The sequence below is a fragment of the Sorex araneus genome, chromosome 4, assembly GCF_027595985.1.
Source record: "Sorex araneus isolate mSorAra2 chromosome 4, mSorAra2.pri, whole genome shotgun sequence".
NCBI lineage: Eukaryota > Metazoa > Chordata > Mammalia > Eulipotyphla > Soricidae > Sorex > Sorex araneus.
The window spans coordinates 85286549-85300797 of NC_073305.1; the positions used below are offsets into that span (position 1 = coordinate 85286549).

Genomic DNA, 14249 nt, shown 5'->3' on the forward strand with positions numbered 1-14249 from the left:
CATTGATAAAAGGACCGGTTTGAAACCTTGCAATGTATTTTCATTTTAAAAGGCATATATCAGTAGAACTTATTCAGGTCAAGTTCACTGATCAAGAGGAGGTTAGGATAATACTGTATAAAAAGTCTAAATCAGTTTAAATCCATGGGCGCACTCATGCATGTACACAAGTGCTCGCACTCGTGCGCGTGCATACACACACACATACACAAAATCTCCCTAGAAAAGGTAGCATTGCTATGTATCTCTCTAACTGTTCAAACATTAACTTGCCCTAAGATTTAGAAAGCAAAGAGTAGAGCTTCACCTCTGAATTCAGCTGTTTCCTACCTTCCTGAAATGAGCCAATTTGAAGAGATAGTTTATGCTGCTAAAAGATGCTTGAGAGAATGTTAATTGAAAGGTCTAGTAAAATAAGAGGTTTTTAAATCATGAATAAAATTAAGAAGATGCCTGTTAAGTATAAGTTACATTTTCTCTAACATCAGGTACCATAAACTATAGCAATCTGGGTTTTCTCAGCAGGCGATTAAATTGCTCAATTGTTAGAACCTGCCTGCTCCTCGGTGTGAAATTAGTAATAGGAAAATGAAATCAATGAGCTGGAATATAATTAGAGAAGGATTGAGAGCATAGTCTAAGGTAAATATAGTTTCTAAGTCCAACTAACTATGATTCCATCTTAAAATTTTGATCCTGTATCTTTTTTGTTTAGACAAGCAGATTTGGTAAGCCTTTCCCCTAAGAATTGCTCATCATCAGATCTATATGTTTGTGTATATATGTTTACATTCATATAACAGTGTGTGCATGCACACATGTGTATGCATATGTGTGTGTACAAGTGGCTTTTTTTCTTAATTCTTCTTAATGTTTCAAAGCTTTGATTTTAAAATATTTCAGAACTTTGATCACAATCACGATCACGAAATCCCGTTAATCATCGATTTCTCGAGCAGGCTCAGTAACCTCTCAATTCGTCCTTTCCCTCAGATCTTAGAAGTCTCTCTCGACTCTGCCTTCCCAGTGATGCCGCACTGGAGGCTCTTTCAGGGTCAGGGAAATGAGATCCAGCTTGTTACTGGATTTAGCATATGAATACACCATGGGGAGCTTGCAAGGCTGTCCCATGTGGGCAGGAAACTCTCAGAAGCTTGCCAGTTTCTCCCAGAGGGAGAAGTAGGCTACAAGATATCGTTTCTGGGAGAGGGCTTTTAAGTCTCTGGATGTTAGCCGTTGATGGGATTATACACACCTGGGTTCCTCTGCCGGTACCTTCATGTGTGAGGCCTGTCTGAACGTGTGGAGAGGGGCCTTGAGCATGGCTGTGGCTAGGTTCCGGTGGTCTTCAGCCACCGGGAGCTCTGCTTGGGGTGGGAGGGAGGCTGGAGCCCATCCCCTCTGAGGGGCCCCGGGGAAGACAGCCAGACATGCGGGCAAGAGACTCTCTTTTGCAAAGAGAACTTTGATATTTCTACCCAATGTAAGAATTTTCCTCTCTTGGGGCTTAGCAATAGTACAGTGGGTAGAGCGCTTGCCTTGCACGCCATACAGTCTGCCAAGCCTCACCAGTAGTGATCCCTGAGCACAGAGCAGGATTAAGCCTTGGGCACCAGCAGGTGTGGCCCAAATGACAAAATAAACGAACTTTTCTCTCAGCCATGAAGTTACAAATCCATGATGCATTCAGCCATGTTGTCAATGAACTTGTTGAGCAGAGTGGATTAAAAGAGCCTTATGTAGACACCCTTCAAACTGTCTTTTAGTTCACAAATTAGGGTTTTCTTGTTCAACCAACTCTGCACCCTCTTAACATCTCTAATCTACTGATATCTAGCTCACTTTTCTTCCCAATTTATGACTAGGCAATTTTGAGAAGTTTTGTCAGTTTCCTTGCGAAGTTTTGTTGTAAATTACATTGTCATTGCTCAGTTAAAAGTTTTTTGAATGAAAATCATCATCATCATCATCATCCCGTTGATCTCAAATGTCTCGAGTGGTCTCAGTAACATCTCCAATCGTCCTAGCCCTGAAATTTTAGAAGCCTCTCTTTACTCGTCCTTCCCAATGATGCCACATTGGAGGCTCTTTCAGGGTTAGAAGAATGAGACCCATCATTCGAATGAAGATAGTGATTTGATTAGATTCCTTTCTGATCTACAAGCAGCAAGAACTTCAGTGATCAGTGATCACTTCTAGCTTTGAATTACTAACATTTCAAATTTATGATGATCCATTGCATAATAGGTAGACCTATCCAGTCAAGGAAATACCATCAATAAAAAAATAAGGAATCTGGTGGTAATCTAAAAGGATTAATGAATAAGCACACAGAATGGAGAAGTTTGAAAATTTGTACATAAAATGAAAAAAGACAGTGACAAAATTCTGCAGATATAAATCAGTTTGGATGACATTGTTGAGAGGGAAGCAAAAGCTATGGAAGTAGAAATCAGAGTATTTACTTCGGTAAACTGAAGATGGGGAGAGTGAAGTGACTGAAATAGAAATTAAGGAAACTTTTTGGATAATGGTATCAGGTTTCTCAAAATACAACAAACTGTATGTAAAAGAAGGATAATGATTACTGCATGCAAATTCAAATTTGAGCAGCCTAATTTTAAGGGAACATTCCGTTATAGGGGCTAGAGAAATAGTACAGGGATTAAGGGCCTGCCTTGAATGCTATTCACCCCCATTTGGTCCCTGACCATCACATAGAGTCCCCTGAGCAATTCCAGAAGTGATCCCTGGACACAGGATCAGGAATAAGTCCTGAGCACTACAAGGTGTGGTCCAAACCAATAAACCAACTCACTGCATTATGGGGCCAGTGAGATACTATGGAGGTAAGACATATTTTGCGTGTGACATCTTTGGCAGACTCTGGTTCCATGCCTAGCACCATATCTGGTCCTCAGAGCACCAGCAGTTGCTCCTGAGCACAAAATTAGGAATAGCCCCTGAGCACCATAGGTGTACCCCATCCCCTACTGAATTTGATTATGAAGTCCTGTTTACTAGGTCTTCTCCCATCATTTGTAAATTTTTAAAAATTACCTAGCAACTTCAGTGTATATGCCTGAGGGTTTTGTGGTGGTGGTTGTTTTGGGGACCACACCTAGTTGTACTCAGGGCTTACTTCTGCCTCTGTGCTCAGCACCATTCCTGAAGGGATCATATGGGATGATCATATGGGATGCTGAAGGGATCATATGGGATGATCATATGGGATGCTGAAGGGATCATATGGGATGGAACAGGATCAGTCAGATGCAAGGAAAGTGTCCTGTCTTCTGTACTGTCTCCCCAATGCCCCAATGCCTGTACTTTTCTCTAAAATAGGAGTTACCAGTTGCCTAGACTAGAAAAGTCCCAATTCAATTAATTGTGGTATTGTCAGCTTGATTTGTTGTTATTATTACTATGTTATTATTATTATTAGGACCTCTTCAGTGGTGCTGGGGGTCACCTGGGCTTCACACAGTATTGCTAGAGATGAAACCTGAAACTCAGCGCTTACCAGTCATGCCCTCCCACCCTTTGAGCCCTTTTCTCAATCTCAGTCATAGTCAGCTTATTTTTTCCTTTTTGCATCACATCCAATGATGTGCAGTGGTGACTCCTGGATCTTCACTCAGGAATTATTCCTGGCGGTGCTCACGGGACCATATGGGATGCTGGGAATCAAATCCGGGTCAGCAGCTTGCAAGGCAAAGGCCCTACCCGCTGTGCTATCACTCCAGCCACCTTCCCCCTTCACAGTTTTAAAGACTAAACTTCTTGAGAAGAAATCACTGTAGCACTGTAGCACTGTTGTCCTGTTGTTCATAGATTTGCTCGAGCGGGCACCAGTAACATCTCCATTGTGAGACTTGTTGTTACTGTTTTTGGCATAGCCAATACGCCACAGGTAGCTTGCCAGGCTCTGCTGCGCAGGCGAGATATTCTCAATAGCTTGCCAGGCTCTCCAAGAGGGACAGAGGAATCAAACCCAGGTTGGCCGAGTGCAAGGCAAATGCCCTACCCGCTGTGCTATTGCTCCAGCCCGAGAAGAAATCAGATTGTCTTAAACATGATTTAATATGCTAACATAAGACCCTTCCCTTCCTTTCTCCACCCTATCTCTAAACCCTATATTTGTTTCTGCTTATTTCTCTTCCACATATTTGGAATCTGACTTTAGACAATTCTGCAAGCCTAGTCATTAGACCCCCAAAATAAAATCAAGGAGTCTTTTGTCAGGTTAATAGTTACCCAAACTGGAATGCTCTCCCCTTTGCCCAGGTGCCTCTTGGTGGTGAGTAATACTCCACAGCTGACAGCAGGCAAGATTGAGTAGAGTAGGGTGATGGTGGTAGTGTTCCATGCCGGACCTATTTATTTTGTTATTGTTGCTGTGGACCTGTGGTTTACTTTTATTGGCTTTTAGAATTATTTATTTTTTTCTTTTTAAGACCAATCTGTAAAGTTGACTGCCAATTTACAATGAGTACAAAGCATAGGGCTGGAGTGGTGGCACAGCGGGTAGGGCATTTGCCTTGCACACGGCCAACCCGGGTTCAATTCCCAGCATTCCATATGGTCCCCCAGCACCACCAGGGACGATTCCTGAATGCAGAGCCAAGAGTGAACCCTGAGCATCGCCGGGTGTGTGTGACCCAAAAAGCTAAAAACAAAAACAAGAGTACAAAGCACAAATTTTTGGAGATAAATATAACATATTTTTGTTACTTAAGATGGAGTTTATTCTCTGAGACCATCTCACTTCCCTTCTTCTTTTATTAGGTACAGAGAACTTACAGTTACCTGACTAATTTCTTCCCATTGTTTTTTTCTCAGGCTCAAACTTCACAAGTTGATTTCCTTTGTTTTTGGTGGAGATGATGAAATAATGTTGCTCCTTTCTTACTATAATTCTATGGTCATATATCATTACTAAGCAACAGGGGGGACATTCTAAGAAATTTATTTTTAGGGGATTTTTATCATCTAATATAATCTGTTATATATTTAAGCTCTGTTGGGAACTCTGTATAGATGCAGTCCAATCTTGATTTGAACATTATCTGACTTACGACTCTTAAGTTTTCTCATCACTTTGACAAGTTCTATCTTTTGACAGAAGCTCATTTTTATAATTATACTTCCTACTCGATGAACTAAGAAAATAACTCTTTGGCTTGTTTGTTTTATTATCATTCAAGGTGCTTTGAAGGGTGAGAAGAATTTAGATTAGATGAAAAAATAGGGAGTACAAGCAAATGTGGAAATCAGAATAGCCATCATACTTTTAGAGATGAGAAGTACATAACTACTTCAGAAAAGAGATAAGCCAGAGATGAGCTTAAAAAAATTCAAGCAATAAAAATTTGGTTATGTATACAACAGAGTGTGTGATTAGCAAATAACCACAAATGGAATTGAGGGAATGAATCTAGGAAAACAACATCTGATATAACATTTTTATCTTCTGCCACTGTTCAACAATTGCAAAAAACTTAAATATGGTATAGAAATGATGCATTTAGGACATTGCTAGTTTTCTTTTGGCTTGTCTTCTTGAGGATAAAAGGGTTTTCTTGTCTGTTTGTTTGTTTCTTTATTTTGGGGGACCAGACCCACTCTCAGCTTACTCTTGGCTCTGTGCTCAACGGTCACTCTCGGAGGGCTTGGGGATCATAAAGGAATGCTGGGAATTCAATCCCCATTGGTCACGTGAAAGGCAAATGCCCTACCTGGTATACTATGTCTCTGGCCCCCAAGGATAAACTTTTGAATGAATTTTAGTTTTAAAGAACTTTTAAATTTTGAACCAGTTTCAAACCATCATATCCATTTGACCTAGATAATATTTGCTTATGAAAAGCATGTTTATCTGAGGAGTGATATTTAGCTGATGAAAATTTATACAAATGTAAAATATAATTTCAGTATTAAATCTGAGGCTGAAAATGTTTTCTAGAGGCAAAAATAATCACCATTATCAACCATTTTGAAGATTTGTCTCAAAGTTTTATTTCATATAAGATAATAGTTTATTATTTTCTATCTAGGATTGAAAGTCTTAGATTTCTGGTTTTCCTAAAGTTCTGTTTTTTCTTCTTACTTTTCTATAGACTAAATTAATGCCTCTCTCTCTTTTCTCTCTTTTTGCATGTCTCTGTAAATAAGATATATCTATTCTAGAACAATTGGAGCTTACAGAATAGCACGGTGTTCTCAGAAAGTCTTTTTAAATTATTCTATAATTTTATGCCTTTCCTGTGTCATTTTAATAGATATTAGGTTAATTATTTGCATGCATAAATCTTACTGAAAATTGAGTCTTTGCTAGAACAGAGACTATTTAGGCCCTCATTTTGCAATCATCCTACATGGTAGACTGTGGATATATTTTTTTAATGTGGAGTTATTTATTAATTTATAAAATTTGCATAATGTTTTTCACATTATAATGTAGCATTTCAAGGAGTTATTTTTCTTTATTTTTAATTTTTTTTTTATTAGAGGGACTGGAGCGATAGCACAGCGGGTAGGGCGTTTGCCTTGCACGCAGCCGACCTGGGTTCGATTCCCAGCATCCCATATGGTCCCCTGAGCACTGCCAGGGATAATTCCTGAGTGTAGAGCCAGGAGTAACCCCTGTGCATCGCCGGGTGTGACCCAAAAAGCAAAAAAAAAAAAGAATTTTTATTAGAGAATCACCTTTGGGGTACCATTACAGACTTCCAAACATTCGTGCTTGCGTCTCAGTCATACAATGATGAATATCCATCCCTCCACCAGTCCCCATTTCCACCACCAATGGTCCCTGCATCTCTCCCCCCAGCCTCCAGCCCCCCCTCCGCCCCCCCCCCCCCCCGTCTCTGTGGCAGGGCATTCCCTTTTGCTCTCTCAAGGAGTTATTATTTTTTCTTTTTTTCTTTTTTTTTTGCTTTTTGGGTCACACCCAGCGATGCACAGGAGTTACTCCTGGCTCTGCACTCAGGAATTACTCCTGGCGGTGCTCAGGGGACCATATGGGATGCTGGGATTCAAACCCGGGTTGGCCGCGTGCAAGGCAAACACCCTACCCGCTGTGCTATGGCTCCAGCCCCGGGAGTTATTTTTCTTAGCTGAATATCCCAAATTAGTTTTAGTTTTCAACTTCCGTAATCTTTCTTCCAGGTCCTTGGTTTTAAGAAGAACACCATGAGCATTAATAATAATGAATTGAAACAGAGTCAGAAAAAGTCTTATAGAGCTGTTCTCAGTGAAGAGGGGGCATTTGTTGCCTTAAATAATGCTGCTATTTTCTCATTTCTTTTCCCCCTCCCTTTTCTCATTCCCAGTTTGATCACTCATGGCTTTGGGACTCCAGCAATATGCGCAGCCCTAAGCACGTTCCAAACAGTCCTCAGTGAAATGCTGAACTACTTGGAAAAACATACTACTCACAAAAATGGCGGAGCGGCAGATTCTGGCCAAGGACATGCCAACTCGGAGAAAGCCCCCCTGCGGAAAACTTCAGAGGCTGCTGTGAAAGAAGGCAAAACAGAAAAGACAGACTAGCTACATCAAACAGAATCCATTTCCAGAGAGTCTTGCTGCTGATATTTTTTCTAATATATATATGTCATTGAGGGTGATTAATCTTCAGTGGACCAATCTCTGCCCTCCCCCAATCTTCCATTAAAAGCAAAAATGGAAATGAAAAATTAAATAAAAAAGACAAAACCAGAAAAAATAGAAAAAAAAGGAAAACAGCAGTGTAACCATGTGATGAAATTGTCACTTTTTAATTTTTATGTTATGATAACCTTTTTGTGCACGTAATTTATTGTCCTGAATTATCTACATCACAGTTTTCCAGCACTTCTGGACTTGGGAGAGTCAGCACATGGCTTTTCACACCTAACCGATGCACTTTCTTATCCAGCTGTATAGTTAGGAATCAGAAAGCATGCCCAAACTGGAATACATCATGGGGGCTTACAGCACAAGTCTTTCTTAACACCTTGTAAAGAAAAAGAAAGAAAAGAGAAGAGAAAAGAGTGCCTCTTTCAATAAGTAGATCAATTTGGCCATCTATTCACCAATCAATGCTTCAGGAACTGAAAAAAATAGCAGTTGTAAATCTTTGTCCTGTGAATCATCAGCAATTCTAAAATTTTGGTCACCCCTGGCCCACTGAACTACCAGTGCCTTGGTGGTATTTTTAAAAATCCAGAAAACTGTCCCTTCTATGATATTGCTATTCTTATCCCATCCTAAGTTCATTTTGTTTTCCCCAATAGCTAAGAAAAGACTCAGCCAGCGTAAGATGGAAGAGATAAGAGATGAACTCTTTTATCCACTCTCCTCATATCCCAGCATTTCAAGGAAACAAACTGCCCTGAATGGGACAGGCAGGGTGGACACAGGAAGGGTATCTTTGCCACTTTGGGGATCCCAGGGGAAAACAGTGATATTGTCTTGCCTGGAAAAACTGGGGACTAGGGACAGTGGCCTTTCCAGGAAAGCATGCATCTCAGAGACAGAAGCACCCAGGGAGTCAGTGGAGGCCCCTTGAATCATGGTGGCCGATGATTTTATGGTTAAAAATGAGAGTTGTTCTTTTTCTACCTTTGTGCTTCTCCTACCTTTTCAATAGCTGTGTTCTAAACCTTTAGAGGCACAGAAATATTCAGGTCTGTGTTCAATAAAGAAAACAAAAACAGAATGATCAGAGACTTTTCCTTTTAAGATGCTTCCCTTTTTTATACTGGACTCCTAGCTTTGTTCTCCTTTAGTTAAGACACTGAAAACTAGACCACTTATGGTCGCAAAGACCCGGGGCTAATTAAAGGGAAAGTTAGGTCCATTTAACCTAGAATGTGTCAAGAAACCTGACTGGTACCACATTGTTCTAACCTTTCTACTGTCAACAAATTTCAAACTTCTAGGCAAATAAAGATATAGGTCATTGTCTATGAAAAATTTTAATGTATATGGATTTCCAAACTAAGTTTTCATGAAAATATTCTCTGATTAACACAGTTTAACCACTTCCAAAAGTCGAATAACTCCAAGGGGGCTATTAACATTGTTCTTAATTGAGAGTATGTTTCTCATGTAACAATCACAAAATTATGTTTATCCAACATTATTTCTTCAATTTTTTACCTTTATCTTCAATTTGGCACAGAAAATAGGAACCATAAACAATGAAAATTAAAATTACTGGCTAAATTTAACAGAAGACACTACTAAGGAACTCTATAATAAAGGGGATTTATAGTTACACAGTAGAAGAGTTTAAAATAAAGAAATGTAAAAGTAACAAATTGTGATTTCATGTGTTTATCTAGCTCTTCTTAAAATTTTTTACCATTATTTGTGACTTTAAAATCTTTTAAAATAAATAGAAAAGCTGAGCTTCTGCTTTAGGTCTGGATTTCATCACAAATCAGTTTCCATTTTACATGAAATTTTGCATATTGTAAAATATACACTTGAAAAATATGAATATTTCAGTTTAATAAGTAGTAGGAAAGCTATATACAAATAATGTGGGCTACAAATATTTCCTAAATGAAATTTCCACATTAGCTTTCTTTTTTCCTTTAATTATTAACAATACACATGTATTTAATATGACATTTATGATATACATATCTACAAGGTACTTAATGTAGTTACATACCATGTGAAATATTCACCATTAATCAGATAAAAAATTAGATCTGATTTATTGTTCCAGCTTACTTTTCTACCCATGGTTGTGACCAGTTGGGGTTCTTACACTTCAATGGGGTATTGTTATTTATTAACCTTGGGAACAAAAAGTATCACTCTAATTGCAATGCGTATTAATTACCAAGATTTAGGGTGTTTTAAAAACTTCAAATGGACAGCACCCTTCATTTAACTTAACCAGTCATAGGACATAAATGATTTGATGGGCTGGTCATGTTTAAAGTCATTATTTATTACCATATTCTAATAGACATTGTTAACATACCAACTTTTGCCTTGTATATAATAGATACTCAACACTTTTTAAATAAATGAGTAAATAAATGTGTGTGTGTTCTTTGTCCAAAATGGGCCAAAGGACCTTTAACTTTTGATCTTTTTCAGTACTCAATGATTCAATAAGATTTGCTTCTTCCATGGTAATTTGTGAATAATTATTTTTCTTTGAATAAGGAACTATTTTCAATGGTTCAATGGTGAACTATTTTCACCATTGCATATCAATTTACAAGTACATATATTCACTATGGAATAATAAAGAAAACTAGGTAGGTCCCAGAACTTCTCTTTATGAGGTTAGGTGTCTCCCTGTGGTCTTCAGGGGGTCCTGGAACCTCCTCCCAGTGAGTCTTGACCATCCAGGTCAGTGGTTCAATGTGAAGACCTAAGGATGCATTGCTGCTCAGATCCTAAGATGCCAGGGACTTCTTGGCCAAGCCAGCAGTGCTATAGGGGCCATGTGGTGCATAGATTGAAGTTTGAGCTTGGTTGGTTGTATACAAGGCATGTACCTTAGCCTCTGTGCTATTTCTCTAGCCTTAGGCCTCAGAATGTCAATAAAGTTGAAGTTATAATCAGTAATAAATCATAGTAACAGTGGGCAGCGCACAAAATTCTGATTTTTCAGTGTTTAAGTGGTAAAACGACCAAACAGCACTGCAGATTCTCTACTGTAATCTCTCAGTCTTATGTGACATTAACTATTAACATAGTTTTATACTTAAGAAATACTGAGGGGCTGGAGCGATAGCACAACGGGTAGGGCATTTGCCTTGCACTAGGCTGACCCGGGTCCGATTCTTAGCATCCCATATAGCCCCCTGAGCACCAGGAGTAGTAATTCCTGAGTGCAGAGCTAGGAGTAACCCCTGTGTATCACCGGGTGTGACCCGGAAAGAAAGAAAGAAAGAAAGAAAGAAAGAAAGAAAGAAAGAAAGAAAGAAAGAAAGAAAGAAAGAAAGAAAGAAAGAAAGAAAGAAAGAAAGAAAGAAAGAAAGAAAGAAAGAAAGAAAAAGAAATACTGAGTCAAAAATCTTACAAATAGAAATGTTTAGGGCTATTTCAATGACCAATTTAAGTTATTGGATGACTTAATGGACACTTCATCAAGAGTTATTGTCAAATTTAAATTTGGTAGTTCTAGAATAATAAGGAATTAGACAAAAGGTGAATTATGTTTATTTTCTTCTCTTGAAAGTTCCAAGCACCAGAAAAGTAATAGTCCATTCTGCTCTCTTAGGGGAGGTGGTCTCACAAATGGTGTCAGTAGGCCCTGTGGCCTTCTCAATCAACTGAGGATAGTCAGCTAGCCCCTGTCAACTGTGCAGGGGGTACAGTGCTAATCCCAACCACAAGGTGTTGCTCTGATCATGCGTGGCCAGGGATTACATGGGTCAACCCACTTGGTGCTAGGCATCTAATCAGAGCGAACTTCATGCAAGGCATACCCTTTACTCTATCTCTGGACCCATATTTTTAATTTATTCTTTAAGGCAGAATTTTTCCTCCCCCCAGAGGTTTCTTTGATGTTGCAAGACTAGGTTAAACACACTCTTGATTGTATTTCTATGGATTGAAATGCTGTAAGGCAGGCCCTTGACCACTGATCAACATTTGTTGCCCTTCTGCTCTGTTCTTTTCAGAAGTTTTAAAGCAGGATAGTTCTTCCTAACTTTGCAGTTCCTTTTTCACTTTCCCTTGCTATATGTGGAGGGGTCGGGGTGAAGTTGGTGGGAGAGGGTTGTAGGTGTTCTCTTCAATGTCCAGGGACAGAGTACTGAACATCCTGACCACGTGTTGGTGATAAGACTGTAAGACAAGAATTTCACCTCTGTCATGACACTTCAAGGATATTCTGTCATAGGTCTGGAGAGATAGTGAAGCTGGGGTTAAGGCATTTGCCTTGCATTCCAGCAACCCCAGTTCAACTCCCCAGCACCAGATACGGTCCCCCAGAGCACCACCAAGGATCACCCTGAGTACCAAGCCAGGAATAGTCACTGAGCACCTCTAGATATGGCCCAATCCCCCTCCTCAATAGATATTGAGTGACTAGGTTACCTTGATTATAAAGAATTGAACACTGTAATTGTATTCTCCTGTATTTTCTTCCTACCCTTCTTTGGAAATATTTTCAACTAATTTAATTTTTTTCAGTTTTGGGGTCACATTGGTGGTTTTCAGGGCTTACCTCTGGCTTTGGTCCCGGGAGCCCAGTTGGTGGAGTGGGGAGGGCAAGTGCCTTTAATTGTTTTATTATTTCTTATTTCTTTGATCCATTCAATTTTTTTTATTTTTTTAGTTTTATAAGGTAATTCACAATATTCTATTACATTTAATATTCAAACACCAATCCCACTGCCATTACACCTTCCCACCACCATATTTCAGATGTTTTCATCCCAAACCCTAATTCCTGTCCCAAAACAGAACCCAAAAAATGTATTTTGTATTGTTTGTTATGAAAAAACACTGAAGATGCTACAAAAAAAATATTCTTAGAGGAAAGAGTGTGAAGATTGTTCTATTCCAACAGGGACCATTAAGACCTCCTACAAGAAATGGGTTCAATTTTTTTTAACGTATCAAAATCCTTTACACAACAGTGTACCACCTCTTTACAAAAACCCAAGGGATATTCAGGAGATGCTTTGTCGTAGTAACTAAAAGCATAAACTCTAAAGTCAGTCTACTGGGATTCAAATCACGGTTCTTTCAATTACTAGTTTTTGTCTTTTTTAAAATTTATTTTGTTGTTGTTGAATCACAGTGAGATTCACAATTACAACATTGTTCAAGATTGGGTTTCAGTCATATCATGCTCCAACACAGGTCCCTTCACCAGTGAATATATACTACCACCAAAGTTTCCCTCCCACAATTGCTAAAGTATGACCTTTGGCAGATGACTGACACTCCATGTGTCTTCATCACATTATCTGCAAAGAGAGAATAATTAGAGATACTTACTTAAAGAATCTCTGTAAGAATCAAGTCTCTTGCAAGTTAATCAGTCTCCCATAAAGATCACAGTCATTGGAAGACATGATGAAAATGTATAAAAGTTTGACTCAGTACAAGACTAAACCAGGACTCAAGGAATTGCCAGATGGAAGGTAAAGCACCGCAGAAGGGTGATAGATGAAGGAAGAGCTTGTGAGATCAGGGAAAGGTGAGTAATGGGAAGAATGTCTCTGTGGAAATCAAACATTTGAAGGCATGATACCGTTTTGAAAATTAATAAACATACTTAGTATTTCTGTTTAATTTTCAGTTCCTAAACCCTAGGCCCTAAGATTGGAGGTTTAAAGGCATATCAAATTTGTCCTTCCCTTCTGCACCCTCCTGCCCCCCACCCACTAGCCAACCAACACACACACACACACACACACACACACACACACACACACACACACACACACCCCAGGAAACTACAAAAAATTGCCCAAGTTGGAAAGAGAGAGAAAAAAAATGGTCCCCCGAACACTGCCAGGAGTAATTCCTGAGTGCATGAGCCAAAAGTAACCCCTACACAACACCAGGTATGACCCAAAAAAGAAAAAAAAAACAAAAAAGATCTTTTGTGGGGCCATGCCAGGAAGGTGGGTGGGGAGCTAGAGATATCTCCCAAGCAGTGCTCAGAGAGTTGTGGGGTCAGCCCAGTACTGCTCATCTGGGTGATAGTGTTGAAGGATTATGTGGCATGGGGAACCTGCCCCTGCCACCTCACATATCAGATTTGCACTCTAGCCTTTTCAACTATGCTTCTGACTTTAAAGGACTTATTGAGGGGTGGGTCAGAGCAATAGTACAGCAGGTAGGGTGTGTGACTTGCACATGGCTGACCTGGGTTTGATTCCTGGCATCCCTGTGCACTGCCAGGAGTAATTTCTGAGTGCAGAGTCAGGAGAAAGCCCTGAACACTGCCAGATGTGCCACCCCACCTCCAGCTTTTTTTTTTTTGGGTCACACCCGACGTTGCACAGGGGTTACTACTGGGGTGCCCAGGGGACCATGTGGGATGCTGGGAATCAAACCCAGGTCGGCCGCATACAAGGCAGATGCTCTACCCACTGTGCTGTTGCTCCAGCCCCCCCTCCAACTTTCTTTTTTAAATAAGTCTTATTGGAACTATGATCCCATCTCTGATGGAGATGTCCTGGAGGTGAGGCTGAGGTGGGAGTGGAGAAGAATTCCCAGCAAAGGCAGAAACTGAAGAGCTGTCTATGCCATCTGTCTAGCAGAAGGTT

The 14249-nt window shown here is 39.7% G+C and overlaps 1 protein-coding gene across 2 annotated transcripts in view; it reads left to right on the forward strand.

The window, feature by feature from the left end:
• The window catches only part of TFAP2D (transcription factor AP-2 delta), a 67362-nt gene extending 57327 nt beyond the window's left edge, over window positions 1–10035 (forward strand). For both annotated transcript variants that reach the window (XM_004605850.2, XM_055135927.1), the window contains one exon: window positions 7335–10035. In XM_004605850.2, coding sequence (XP_004605907.1) covers window positions 7335–7554 — 220 coding nt within the window. In that variant the 3' untranslated portion in view covers window positions 7555–10035. The remainder of the gene's footprint in view (window positions 1–7334) is intronic.
• The last annotated feature ends 4214 nt before the right edge of the window (window positions 10036–14249 follow it).